The 13,539-nt window shown below is 39.4% G+C and overlaps 1 protein-coding gene across 1 annotated transcript; it reads left to right on the top strand.

The window, feature by feature from the left end:
- Positions 1–1,010: 1,010 nt before the first annotated feature.
- Positions 1,011–11,896, top strand: sftpba (surfactant protein Ba). Its single transcript, XM_063014694.1, has 12 exons — positions 1,011–1,062; positions 2,163–2,227; positions 2,954–3,028; positions 3,854–3,976; positions 4,404–4,529; positions 5,355–5,435; positions 5,609–5,795; positions 7,086–7,228; positions 7,704–7,784; positions 8,929–9,096; positions 11,259–11,296; positions 11,387–11,896. The coding sequence occupies exons 1-11, from the start codon at positions 1,011–1,013 to the stop codon at positions 11,292–11,294; spliced, it is 1,137 nt and encodes a 378-aa protein (XP_062870764.1). The 3' UTR covers positions 11,295–11,296; positions 11,387–11,896.
- Positions 11,897–13,539: the final 1,643 nt, after the last annotated feature.

Below are 13,539 nucleotides of genomic sequence, written 5' to 3'. Positions count from 1 at the left end.
TTTTGTCTTCTTCTATCTCTTTTCTTCTTTTCTCTTCTTATCTCTCATTTTCTCTTCTCTTCCTCTGTCTATTCTTTAGTTTACTTTTCTCTTCTCTTCTCTCTTATGTCTTCTCTTCTAGTCTTATGTATTCTCTTTTCTTCTTATCTTTCTTCCCTTCTTATGTTTTCTCTTCCCTTCTCTTTTCTTCTCTTTCCTCTTCTCTTCTTGAGTCTTCTCTTTTCATCTCTTCTTTCCTCTCTTATGTCTTTTCTTCTAGTCTTATGTATTCTCTTTTCTTCTTATCTCTCTTCTTTTATCTTCTCATCTTTTCCATTTCTTTTTATTCTCTTTTCTCTTCTCTTCTCATCTATTCTCTTATTTTATCTTCTCTTCTAATTTCTTCTTTTCTCTTCTCTTCTCCTCCAGCATCAGCACCTGATCCGGCCTCACTAACTCTATTGACCAAATAGGCACAAATTCCCACAGACACTTTCTCTACAAAGTCTTATACAAAGGCTTTACCGAAGACTGGATGATATCAAAGCTATACAGAAAGAAGGAATGTAACAACAAGCTCATGATCAGGTGTCCCAATACTTTTGACAATATAGTGTAGGTAAACATTGACTGTTTGAACAAAAGTATCAGCAGTGAACAGTTGATGTTTGTTCAAGGGTTCTGTCTGAGGGCGCCAGGTTATCGTCGAGCTTCGTTCAGGTTTGTTTATCTAACAGGTGAAAAAGATCAAACGGCGTCTCAGATCTCAGAAGAACTTTAGAACTTCAGGACCAAACAATTTCAGAAGTTCTGAACATTTATGAAACTCTGTGTCGCCGTTTGCTGACCCGTCAGATCGTGACTGAAATCAAAAGCTTCTGCTTGAGGAACTTTGTTTCTTATCTCGCTCTGGTTTTGTGGTTCAGTTCTTTAAAGGGTCTCTCGAGGTCACTTCCTGTTCTCAGAGGCCGTATAAAGCGCCGAGCCGAGAACGCTGCGGTACTTCCCTAAACTAAAGACCAAGGAGAAACATGGTCTTCATCAAACTCATCGTCGTCGTCCTGCTTCCACTGCTGAGCGCCGGTAAATATAATCTGAATAATGATCAACACTCGCTCTCACGTCTTCTACTTCTACTACTTCTTTTTCTTGTTCTTATTGTTCTTTTTTAGGTCTTTCATTGATCTTATTGTTCTTTTTCTTGTACTTCTTGTTGTTTTTTTGTTCTTTTTTATTGTTGTTACTTTTGTTCTTTTTATTGTTCTTTTTATTCGTGTTGTTGTTCTTGTTCTTCTTATTCGCCTACTTCTTGTTCTTCTTATTCGCCTACTTCTTGTTCTTCTTATTCGCCTTCTTCTTGTTCTTGTTCACCTTCTCCTTGTTCTTATTTGCCTTCTTCTTGTTCTTAATCGCCTTCTTCTTGTTCTTCTTAATCGCCTTCTTCTTGTTCTTCTTGTTCTTCTTAATCGCCTTCTTGTTCTTCTTAATCGCCTTCTTCTTGTTCTTCTTATTCGCCTACTTCTTGTTCTTCTTATTCGCCTTCTTCTTTTTCTTGTTTACCTTCTCCTTCTTCTTATTTGCCTTCTTCTTGTTCTTCTTAATCGCCTTCTTCTTGTTCTTCTTAATCGCCTTCTTCTTGTACTTATCATTCTCCTTCTTCTTGTTCTTCTTAATCGCCTTCTTCTTGTTTTTATTAATTGCCTTCTTCTTGTTCTTTTTATTCGTCTTCTTCTTCTTTGCCTTCTTCTTGTTCTTCTTGTTCTTTTTATTCGCCTTCTTCTTGTTCTTCTTGTTCTTTTTATTCTCCTTCTTCTTGTTCTTCTTATTCGCCTTCTTCTTGTTCTTTTTATTCTCCTTCTTCTTGTTCTTTTTATTTGCCTTTTTGTTCTTCTTGTTCTTATTAACCACCTTCTTCTTGTTCTTTTTATTCTCCTTCTTCTTGTTCTTATTAATCGCCTTTTTCTTGTTCTTTTTATTCTCCTTCTTTTTATTCGCCTTCTTCTTGTTCTTCTCGTTCTTTTTATTCGCCTTCTTCTTATTCAGTCATTAACAGGGCATCCCAATACTTTTGTCCATGTAGTGTATTACGTGTCACAGATCAATAAAGTAAAGACAGAAGAAGAAAACACGTTTCCAGTGTTAGAGCAGCGATGTTGGATTAATAAATAATTTTATTTTTACAGCCGACGCCCGATCACTGGATGCAGGAACCCTGAGGGTTTTCGAACGGGACACTAACGAAGTAAAGGTGAGTAAAACACTCACACACACACACACACACACACACTCACACTTACACTCACACTCACACACACACACACACACTCACACACACACACACACACACCCTCCTCATGATGGGAATTAGCTGTTTTTCTTTATAAATATCTTTAAAATGACCCTGAAATGACCAGTTCAGTCCTCCGAGGTTGCCAGGTTTTACCTGAATAGAGCGCACGGCCGGGAGTTTCAGCAGATTTCTCTTTAAAACAAGAACTCGCTTCAACACCTGAAGATAAAATAAAGTGACGATGGAATAAAAGGACTTAATTTAATCACATCACACTTACACTACATGGCTAAAAGTGCAAAACAAATGTTATTAAAGTAAATACCTCTGTGTTATCTTTACAGCTAGAACAACAGCCGTTCAGGGTTTATTGATTCACATGAACTGCAGCTTTTCAGCTCTCAGATCCTCAAAATGTTCCTCACACCTGCTCCAAAAATACACCCACCACGTCACCCGTACCTCCACAACACCACTCTCACTTCTGCTTTAACTCTGCAGGCCGGAGGATCATTTACATACAAACACGTTTTATTATTAAATAAAAATCTAATAATAATAAATAATCATTTAAATAATAATAATAATAAATAAAAATATAATAACAATAAATAATTATTTAAAAATAATAATAATAATAATAATAAATAAAGTGTGTGTGTGTGTGTGTATGTGTGTGTGTAGGATGATGTTACCTGTCAGGACTGCATCCACATCTTTGAGATCCTCAAACATCTTCTGTCTGATCAAGACTTCCAGGTAAGAACTGAAGCTTCACACGGTCGTGAGACGATCTGCTGAAACTGTAAAAGAATTTATAAACTCACTGAATTATTGATGAAAAAAACAGATTCACAGTCTGATATTATTATTATTATTTTATTATTATTATTATTATTATTATAATTATAATAATTATAATTATATTATTATTATTAACGTATTATTATTATTGCTATTAGCATTTATTTATTATTATTGCTACTATTATTCTTATCTTTATTATTATTTATTATTATTATTATTATTATTATTATTTTCACCTTTATAATAATAATAATTATTTTTAATTGTTATTATCATTATTATCATTATTAATATACTATTGATATTATTATAAATTTATTATGTTAATATTATTAATTTATTATTGTTATTTTATGATTATCTTTATTATTATTATTATTATTATTATAATTATTAATATTATTTTTATTATTATGATCATTATTAAGATATTACTATTGATATAATTTTAACTACTTTCTTCTTATTATTATTATTATTACTAATATTACTATAATTTAATAATTTTAGTTTTTTATCAGGTGTGACACTGTTAGAACTGTTTGGTCAAATTTGATGTGTTTTTTTTAGAAGTACAGTTATATTATTAATATTAGATTATTGTTTTATAAAATTATTTCACCTTCTCTGTTTGTATTAATGCTCATGTTATTGTTTATTTATTTATTGTTATTATTATTATTATTATTAGATGAAGGTGAAGAACAGTTTGTATAAACGCTCATGTTATTGTTTATTTATTATTATTATTATTATTATTATTATTATTATTATTAGATGAAGGTGAAGAACAGTTTGGAGATGTTTTGTGAGAATCTGCCGGAGCAAATATCTCAGACATGTCAGAGCACCGTGGATTCAGACTTTCCTCTCGCCATCGCCTTCATCAACAGTCTGCTGGTGAGTGACCAAACCATGATCATGTAAAACACCTCACTGTTAGTGCTGCTGGAGGAGAGGGAGACCCACTGTAACCTGAATAGTTCTGTTACTAATATCTATACCGACCTGAGTCTGAGCACCAGGTCTGGTGGGACACAGTACAGACACAGAAGGTCTCGTCTGAAGGGGTGCAGGCCGAACTGAGTCAACAGCGATATCTACTGGTGGGTGAAGGTGGTGCATGAGCATCCGAGTACATTTACATTTATGGCATTTAGCAGATGCTTTAAATCCAAAGCTCACAGTAAGCAACAGTCTAAGCAACTGAGGAGTAAGGGCCTTGCTCAAGGGCCCAACAGTGGCAACCTGGCAGATGTGGGGCTTGAACCTCGGCAACCTTCTGATTAAAAGTAAGTACAGTAAGCTGTGTTCTGTCTCTGTGCAGATCCCTGGTCAGGTGTGTGTTTATTTAGATCTGTGTGAGGGAGAGTTCAAGACGAAGACGAAGATGGGGATGATGGACGCCTTCATGAGTCACGTTCAGAAGACCGTCACAGTTCCTGACGTCAAGGTAACCATCACAAAGAGACCTGGTTCTGCTGTGAGATGCAGTAAACATTCATTTGTTCATCAGCCTTCAATACAGAAGAGTTCTGAAGAGTTCTGAGAAGTTCTGAAGAGTTCCGAGCAGTCTCAAAGGGTTCTGTAGAGATCTGAAGAGTTCTGAAGGAAGGAGTTTTGACGAGTTCTGAGAAAAAGGTGAAAATTATGGGTCGGGATGCCAGAGCTCTTCAGAATTTTTCAGAACTATTCAGAATTCTTCAGAAATCTTAATAACATGTTAGAACTCCTTTAGAACTTTTCAGAACTTTATAGCACTCTTCAGAACTCTTCGGAAATCCTTAGAACGTGTCAGAACTCTTCATTACCCTTCAGAACTCCTTCAGAAGTCTTTAGAACTCTTTCAGAACTCTTTAGAACTCTTCAAAACTCCTTCAGAACTCTTCAGTATTGTTCAGAACTCTTCAGTGCTCCCTCAGAAGTCTTTAGAACTCTTTCAGAACTCTTCAGAACTCCTTTAGAACTCTTCAGTACATTTTTTTAAATTTATGTAACTGTTTTATTAGAAGATTTGGAGGCTTTGGGGGGCTTGATATGGGATCTGAGGTGCTGCCCTCTAGATACAAAACCAGGGTAGCGCACTAATACTTTTGAACCTATTTACATTTGTGGCATTTGAGCAATTGAGGGTTAAGGGCCTTGCTCAGGGGCCCACAGTGGCAACTTGTTGATGGTGGGGCTTGAACCAGCAACCTTTCGATTACTAGCTCAATACCTTAACCACTGAGCCACCACTGTCTGTATCTGACCACGTTCCTGTTGTTGGCTCCCACAGCTGGACGCTTCGATCCAGTGCAGCGCCTGTATGTACGTTCTAAACGTCCTGGACTGCGCTGTGCCCAGAGCTCAGACGGAGGTACCAATATAAACCACACCCACGACCACACCCACAAGCACACCCACGTTCTATTCATTCACTCAGAGAAAAATCTTACAGCCATAAAAATCCATGTTGCTTTGACTTTAACCTCTTGTGTGTTTTTAATAAACCGATCTGAACCCATGTGCCCCCGTGTGTGCCCACGTCAGAGCGCCATGACGGCCGCGCTGGGTGAGGCGTGTGCCCTCCTGCCCCTGCTCTTCAGAGGTCAGTGTACGCGTCTGACTCAGAAATACGTGAAGATGCTGTTCGAGGTTCTGCTGAATCCGGCCTCGCCCAACTCCGTCTGCTCCAAGCTGCGCCTGTGCCAGCTCCCAGCCACGCCCGGCAACAGAGGTGTGCCCGCTCAGCCCTCATTACACAGGTCCCATCACACTCCTTCAGTCAGTAGTGTAGGTGTCACACAGCTCCAGACGTCAGACAGGTCTGTGTGGGTTTCATCCTGGTACTCGGGGTTGGTACGAGTGCCAGGATTAGATTGGCACCTGTTCACTTCTGCCAGGCTGTGAGTGGCATACTATGGTCAAAATGATGTGGACACTTACGTATGTGCCTCCAGCTTTGTGGCAACAGTTTGGGGAAGGCCCTTACCTGTTTTAACATAACTGTACATCAACCCTGTCATCAACCCAACTGAATGTTTGAGATGAATAGGAAGGTCAACTGTGGGTCAGGCGTTAGAAACAGTTATATAATTATTATGTTACTATTATATTACAGTTAATATGGTTTAATCATGTTATATGATGGTTATTATGGTTATATGATGGTTATTATTGTGATACTTTTGGGGTTATTATGGTTACATAACAGTTATATAATAGTTATATTATGGTTTTTATGGTATATAATTGATATATAATAGTTATATGATGGTTATTATGGTTATTCTGTTGATATTATGTTATATTTTGTTGTTATGGCAATATAATGGTTATATTACGGTTATTATGTTATATAATGGTTATATTATGGTTATTATGTCATGTAATGGTTTATTATGGTTATTATGGTTATATAATGGTTATTATGTCATGTAATGTTATATTATGGTTATTATGTTATATAATGGCTATATACTTATTATATTATGGTCATTATGTCATGTAATGTTATATTATGGTTATATTGTGGTTATATTATGGTTATTATGGTATATAATGGTTATTATGGTATATAATGGTTATATTATGGTTATATGATGTTATATAATGTTATTTTGGTATATTATGGTTATAGTATAATGGTTATATTTAAATAACATTGATAGATTCATTAGTTTTAATTAGAAGTTTTTTAGCCACATTAACGCCTGGTTCTCCTCCTCGTACAATCCAGATTACATCTCTAAGGCTGTATCTTGATCAGGTTTGCAGTGGGTCCATTACCACCCTCTGTTTACACCATGAACACGGCGCCTGTTCATTTCAGGGTGTCACACTGACTCACCAACTCACAGCTAGAGCTAGTTTTGAGAATACACACATGGAAACAGGACTGGCTTAAACACGGATGGTTTGGACCCTGGAGTTGTGCAGCACCCACACTACCCGCTGCACCAGCGTGTGGCTCGTGTACAGGTGTGTACGTTAATGATGTTTGTTTTACCTCTGTTCTCTCTCTCAGCGGCGGCTCGGCTCTCAGACTGTGATTCGTGTCTCACTCTGGCCGTCCTGGCACGACTCAGTCTGGGTTCTAATGCCACCCTGCCACGTGTCTCCACCTTCCTGCAGTCTGTGTGCAAGTCTCACCCAGAAGCCCTGCCCGAGGTCAGCTCCTCCACCCTCCAGCTCCATAAACAAACATCTGCTCATAAGAAACATCCAGCTGTGCTGATGCTGGACTTCCTGTTTTTAATCAGATTTATATGAATCATCATTACCACACCGATGAGGTCAAAAGTATTGGGACAACCCTTTTAATTACTACTAACATGTGTAATAAATCAGTAATATAAAGGAGATCACATGCTTTTTAACTATGCAGTATAGGGAAGGCCCTTTCCTGTTCCGGCATGACTGTCATTTTTTGACTAAATGGGCACAAATTCCCACAGGTATACTGAGACGTCCGACAAGCTCATGCTCAGGTGTCCAAATACTTTTGACCACACAGTGTCTCTTTGTGTACAGAGGTTCAGTTTTGATGAACCATTTTAACAGAAGTGAATTGAGATTTGTGAAGGTCCTCTGATACTCCTGAGATGTTCTTCTGATTTCTGACCCCTCTTGGTTCCTCCTGCAGTGTGAGAGCTTCACTCAGCTTCATGTCCGACAGCTCCAAAGCATTCTGGGTAAAGACGGAGACGCTCTGGACCTGTGTGAGGTAACATATAGAGCACTAACACTGACCCTGCACTGACCTACACCAGCCACCAGAGGGACCCAAAGTCCTCAAATTTAGTTCATTCTCATCAACCGTTAAGTTCTGTTTAGGGGCTAGGCAGTGAGTGAATGAATGAATGAATGAATGAATGAGGGAAGGAATGTTTGAATGAATGAATAAATAAATTAATTAAATATTGAGATAATGAATGTATGAATGAATGAATTAAACACTGAGGAAAGGAATGTTTGAATGAATGAATGAAGGAAGGAAGGAATGTTTGAAGGAATAATAAAGGAATTAATGAATTAATTAAGGATTTAAGAAATGAAATAATTAATTATTTAATTAGTTAAATATTAAAGAAAGGGTTAAAGTGAATGTTTGAATGAATGAATGAATGAATGAAGTACTCAATTAATGAATGAATAAATGAATGAATGAAATTCTAAAGGAAGGAATAAAGAAAGTAATGCTTGAAGGAATTAATAAATGATAATAAAGGATTTAATGAGGAAAGGAATGAATGAATGAATAAATTAAGTACTTAAGAAATGACTGAATTAATTATTTAATTATTTATGTAAATACTGAAGGAGACAAAAAAGAGAATAATTCAATGAATGAATGAATGAACGAACGAATTAATTAATAAATTAATGAAGTACTGAATGAATTATTAATTAAATAAAAAAGGAAGGAAAAAAGAAAGGAATGTTTGAAAGAATTAATAAATGAATAAAGGATTTAATGAGGAAAGAAATGAATGAATGATTGAATGACTAAAGGAAGGAAGGAATGGGTGAATTAATGAATTAATTAATTAATTAAACACTGAAGGAATTTATTATTGAATAATGAATTAAGTAATGAATAAATAAATAAATAAATAAATAAATAAATAAATAAATAAATAAATAAATAAATAAATAAATAAACAATTTAGTGAATGAATGAATGAATAAATGAATGGACTAAAGTAAGGTAGTAAGGAGGGAATACATGAATTAATTAATATATAAATGACTAAATGGACTGTATGTATGAATAAATGAAGGAGTGACTAAAGGAATGAATCCCTACACACTATATTGAGTACATCATTGCTCCTGTGTGAACTGTTCTTTAACCTGGTGGGTTGTAGAGAGCAGCTCTGTGTGTGAGACGTGAGCACGAGGACGTGATGCGGGACGTGATGAGGGACGTGATGAGGGACGTCTGGGACACGGAGGACTTTGGGGACCAGGGGGACCCCTGCACCCTGGGGCCCAGATATACCTGTAGAGATCTGTACACCGCACAGAGCTGTGGGGTGAGTGTACACGCGTGACGTGCTAACAAACACAATCACACGGTCACATAATTAAATCACTCCAAACAGAAGAGACTGTTATAGCTGCAATGGGGGGGTCCTAAAAAGTTTGTAAACCCTCTGATATAGTTATCTAGTCATATCCAGTTACCCAGTTGTACCTCCCCCCCCCCCCCCCCCCAAACACAGGTGTAGTAGCCGGCCGCTTTTTTTTAATTGCCAGAGGTGGTCACACAGAGAGCCGTACGGTGCACAGAGAAAAATAGTGGGTTATACCTGAACCAGCCAGCAGAGGTCGCTTCTGGAGCAGAAATAAGCAACCAAGTCGAGTTTGTCAATGTCACACACACACACACACACACACCAGCCAGGTCGATAGCACAGCCGAGATATAAATTTGTGACGTGTTAGCGCATCAGATTGCTTGCACAAATGTTTTTTATATATACAGTGTATCACAAAAGTGAGTACACCCCTCACATTTCTGCAGATATTTAAGTATATCTTTTCATGGGACAACACTGACAAAATGACACTTTGACACAATGAAAAGTAGTCTGTGTGCAGCTTATATAACAGTGTAAATTTATTCTTCCCTTCAAATAACTCAATATACAGCCATTAATGTCTAAACCACCGGCAACAAAAGTGAGTACACCCCTTAGTGAAAGTTCCTGAAGTGTCAATATTTTGTGTGGCCACCATTATTTCCCAGAACTGCCTTAACTCTCCTGGGCATGGAGTTTACCAGAGCTTCACAGGTTGCCACTGGAATGCTTTTCCACTCCTCCATGACGACATCACGGAGCTGGCGGATTTTCGAGACTTTGCGCTCCTCCACCTTCCGCTTGAGGATGCCCCAGAGATGTTCTATTGGGTTTAGGTCTGGAGACATGCTTGGCCAGTCCATCACTTTTACCCTCAGCCTCTTCAATAAAGCAGTGGTCGTCTTAGAGGTGTGTTTGGGGTCATTATCATGCTGGAACACTGCCCTGCGACCCAGTTTCCGGAGGGAGGGGATCATGCTCTGCTTCAGTATTTCACAGTACATATTGGAGTTCATGTGTCCCTCAATGAAATGTAACTCCCCAACACCTGCTGCACTCATGCAGCCCCAGACCATGGCATTCCCACCACCATGCTTGACTGTAGGCATGACACACTTATCTTTGTACTCCTCACCTGATTGCCGCCACACATGCTCGAGACCATCTGAACCAAACAAATTAATCTTGGTCTCATCAGACCATAGGACATGGTTCCAGTAATCCATGTCCTTTGTTGACATGTCTTCAGCAAACTGTTTGCGGGCTTTCTTGTGTAGAGACTTCAGAAGAGGCTTCCTTCTGGGGTGACAGCCATGCAGACCAATTTGATGTAGTGTGCGGCGTATGGTCTGAGCACTGACAGGCTGACCCCCCACCTTTTCAATCTCTGCAGCAATGCTGACAGCACTCCTGCGCCTATCTTTCAAAGACAGCAGTTGGATGTGACGCTGAGCACGTGCACTCAGCTTCTTTGGACGACCAACGCGAGGTCTGTTCTGAGTGGACCCTGCTCTTTTAAAACGCTGGATGATCTTGGCCACTGTGCTGCAGCTCAGTTTCAGGGTGTTGGCAATCTTCTTGTAGCCTTGGCCATCTTCATGTAGCGCAACAATTCGTCTTCTAAGATCCTCAGAGAGTTCTTTGCCATGAGGTGCCATGTTGGAACTTTCAGTGACCAGTATGAGAGAGTGTGAGAGCTGTACTACTAAATTGAACACACCTGCTCCCTATGCACACCTGAGACCTAGTAACACTAACAAATCACATGACATTTTGGAGGGAAAATGACAAGCAGTGCTCAATTTGGACATTTAGGGGTGTAGTCTCTTAGGGGTGTACTCACTTTTGTTGCCGGTGGTTTAGACATTAATGGCTGTATATTGAGTTATTTTGAGGGAAGAATAAATTTACACTGTTATATAAGCTGCACACAGACTACTTTTCATTGTGTCAAAGTGTCATTTTGTCAGTGTTTTCCCATGAAAAGATATACTTAAATATCTGCAGAAATGTGAGGGGTGTACTCACTTTTGTGATACACTGTATACCTTCTACAGGTTCATGCCAGAAACAGTACCAGACGTTCCCAGTGAAAACATTCTGTTTTTTTCTCAGGTGGTTCCTTTCTGTCAGAAGAACGTGTGGAAGTAGACGTGAGTCCTTCACCATTTTCTACATGCTAGCATTAGCGTGGAAGACTTTCTGATCGCGGCGTGCTATAACACTATTGTTTCTTTCACCAGGTCAACGTTCCAGTCAGAGTTCCGGTTCACGACGGCCAAGCGGAGCCTGATGCAACCAGGACCGTCCACCTCACAAGAAACGCTAATATTTGCTTCCCTGATCGTCGCTACACGTCGTATCTGAGCTCTGACCTGCGCGCAGAGTTAGCGTGATCTCCGCTAGTGCTTGGTTAAATATGATTAAAAGATAAGATTCGGTGACCGTGGCGTCGTAGGTAAACACGTTCCACCGGCCTGCCAGTTCATTCCGACCCCAAAACAGTATCGATTTCATCACGCGAGCCGTTTTCCTTTTGTTATGATAGCGCGAGAGGCTAACGGCTCCACACGCCACCGTGGTACGAGACGCTGGAGGGCTGATGAGTCGGTTTAACACGATACCGAGGTCACAGAGAGGATTAGCGCGTTTAATCCCGGAAACTTGTATTAATGTGTAGCTAATGCTAATGATAATATGCTAATAATCATAAATATGCTAACAATCATAAAATGCTAATAAATATGAATTAAGAAAGCAATCTATCTGTTTGTGTTTTATTTAATTTCATTCATTCATGCATTCATTATCTGTTTTACCACCACTTCGTCCTGGTCAGGGTCCCTGTGGGTCCGAGTCATTGGGCGAAAGGCATTTGAGAACAGACCCTCTCGTTCCTACAAATAGACACAAATTCCCACACACTACAGAACACTATATTTGGAACGGGACGTCCAGCTCCGTCAAGCTCACGGTCGGATGTGCGCTCACGTCTGGTCATGTGGTGCGGACGTGATGGACGTGACGACAGCGGGGGAATACGAGCGGCTGCAGAAATACCAGGAGCTAAAAGAGGAAGCGAAGAATGTGGAGGGTTAAAGACAGCGGGCGACCTCAGAACGTCTGGATGCTATAGGGGGGCAAAAATATGGCACAAATTTGTTGTCACAAAGTCACAACCAAACACTGTACAAAAAAAACGTGGATGAAAACACATTGTCACCCTACAACACCCAAATCACCTCTTTAACACTCATATCAACCCACAACACCCACATTACACTTACAAATATTAACTCACAACACCCACATCATCCTTTTAACACCCATATAACCCAGCAACAGCTATATTACCCTACAACACTTATTTCAGCCCTACAACACCCCATACCCCCCCTTAAAACCCATATCATATATCATACAACGTCCATATCAGACCAATAAATATCACCCCTACAACACCCATGTCAGTACACAACGACTATATCAACCCCTACAGGACATGTATCACCCCTACAACATTTATATCACCCCTTTAACACTCATATTACCCCTACAACACCCATATCACTTCACAATGTCCATATCACCCCACAACACCCATATCATCCCTACAACACCCATATCACCTCTACAACACCCATATCACCTCTACAACACCCATATCACCTCTACAACACCCATATCACTTCACAATGTCCATATCACTTCACAATGTCCATATCACCCCACAACACCCATATCACCTCTACAACACCCATATCACCTCTACAACACCCATATCACCTCTACAACGCCCATATCACCTCTACAATGCCCATATCACCCCACAACACCCATATCACCTCTACAACACCCATATCACCTCTACAACACCCATATCACCCCACAACACCCATATCAGCTCTACAACACCCATATCACCTCTACAACACCCATACAACACCCATATCAGCTTTACAACACCCATATCAGCTTTACAACACCCATATCACCTCTACAACACCCATATCACCTCTACAACACCCATATCAGCTTTACAACACCCATATCACCTCTACAACACCCATATCACCCCACAACACCCATATCAGCTTTACAACACCCATATCACCTCTACAACACCCATATCACCTCTACAACACCCATATCAGCTTTACAACACCCATATCACCTCTACAACACCCATATCACCTCTACAACGCCCATATCAGCTTTACAACACCCATATCACCTCTACAACACCCATATCACCTCTACAACACCCATATCAGCTTTACAACACCCATATCACCTCTACAACACCCATATCAGCTTTACAACACCCATATCACCTCTACAACACCCATATCACCTCTACAACACCCATATCAGCTTTACAACACCCATATCACCT

This window comes from Trichomycterus rosablanca, chromosome 18 (assembly GCF_030014385.1).
Source record: "Trichomycterus rosablanca isolate fTriRos1 chromosome 18, fTriRos1.hap1, whole genome shotgun sequence".
Classification (NCBI taxonomy): Eukaryota; Metazoa; Chordata; class Actinopteri; order Siluriformes; family Trichomycteridae; genus Trichomycterus; species Trichomycterus rosablanca.
This window is presented reverse-complemented; position numbering and strand designations above follow the sequence as displayed.

Coding starts and splice junctions, on each gene's coding strand:
- sftpba (XM_063014694.1), top strand. CDS start 1,011: ATGGTCTTCATCAAACTCATCGTCGTCGTCCTGCTTCCACTGCTGAGC. Junction 4,530..5,354: donor TCACAGTTCCTGACGTCAAG/GTAACCATCACA, acceptor TGGCTCCCACAG/CTGGACGCTTCGATCCAGTG. Junction 7,229..7,703: donor ACCCAGAAGCCCTGCCCGAG/GTCAGCTCCTCC, acceptor TTCCTCCTGCAG/TGTGAGAGCTTCACTCAGCT.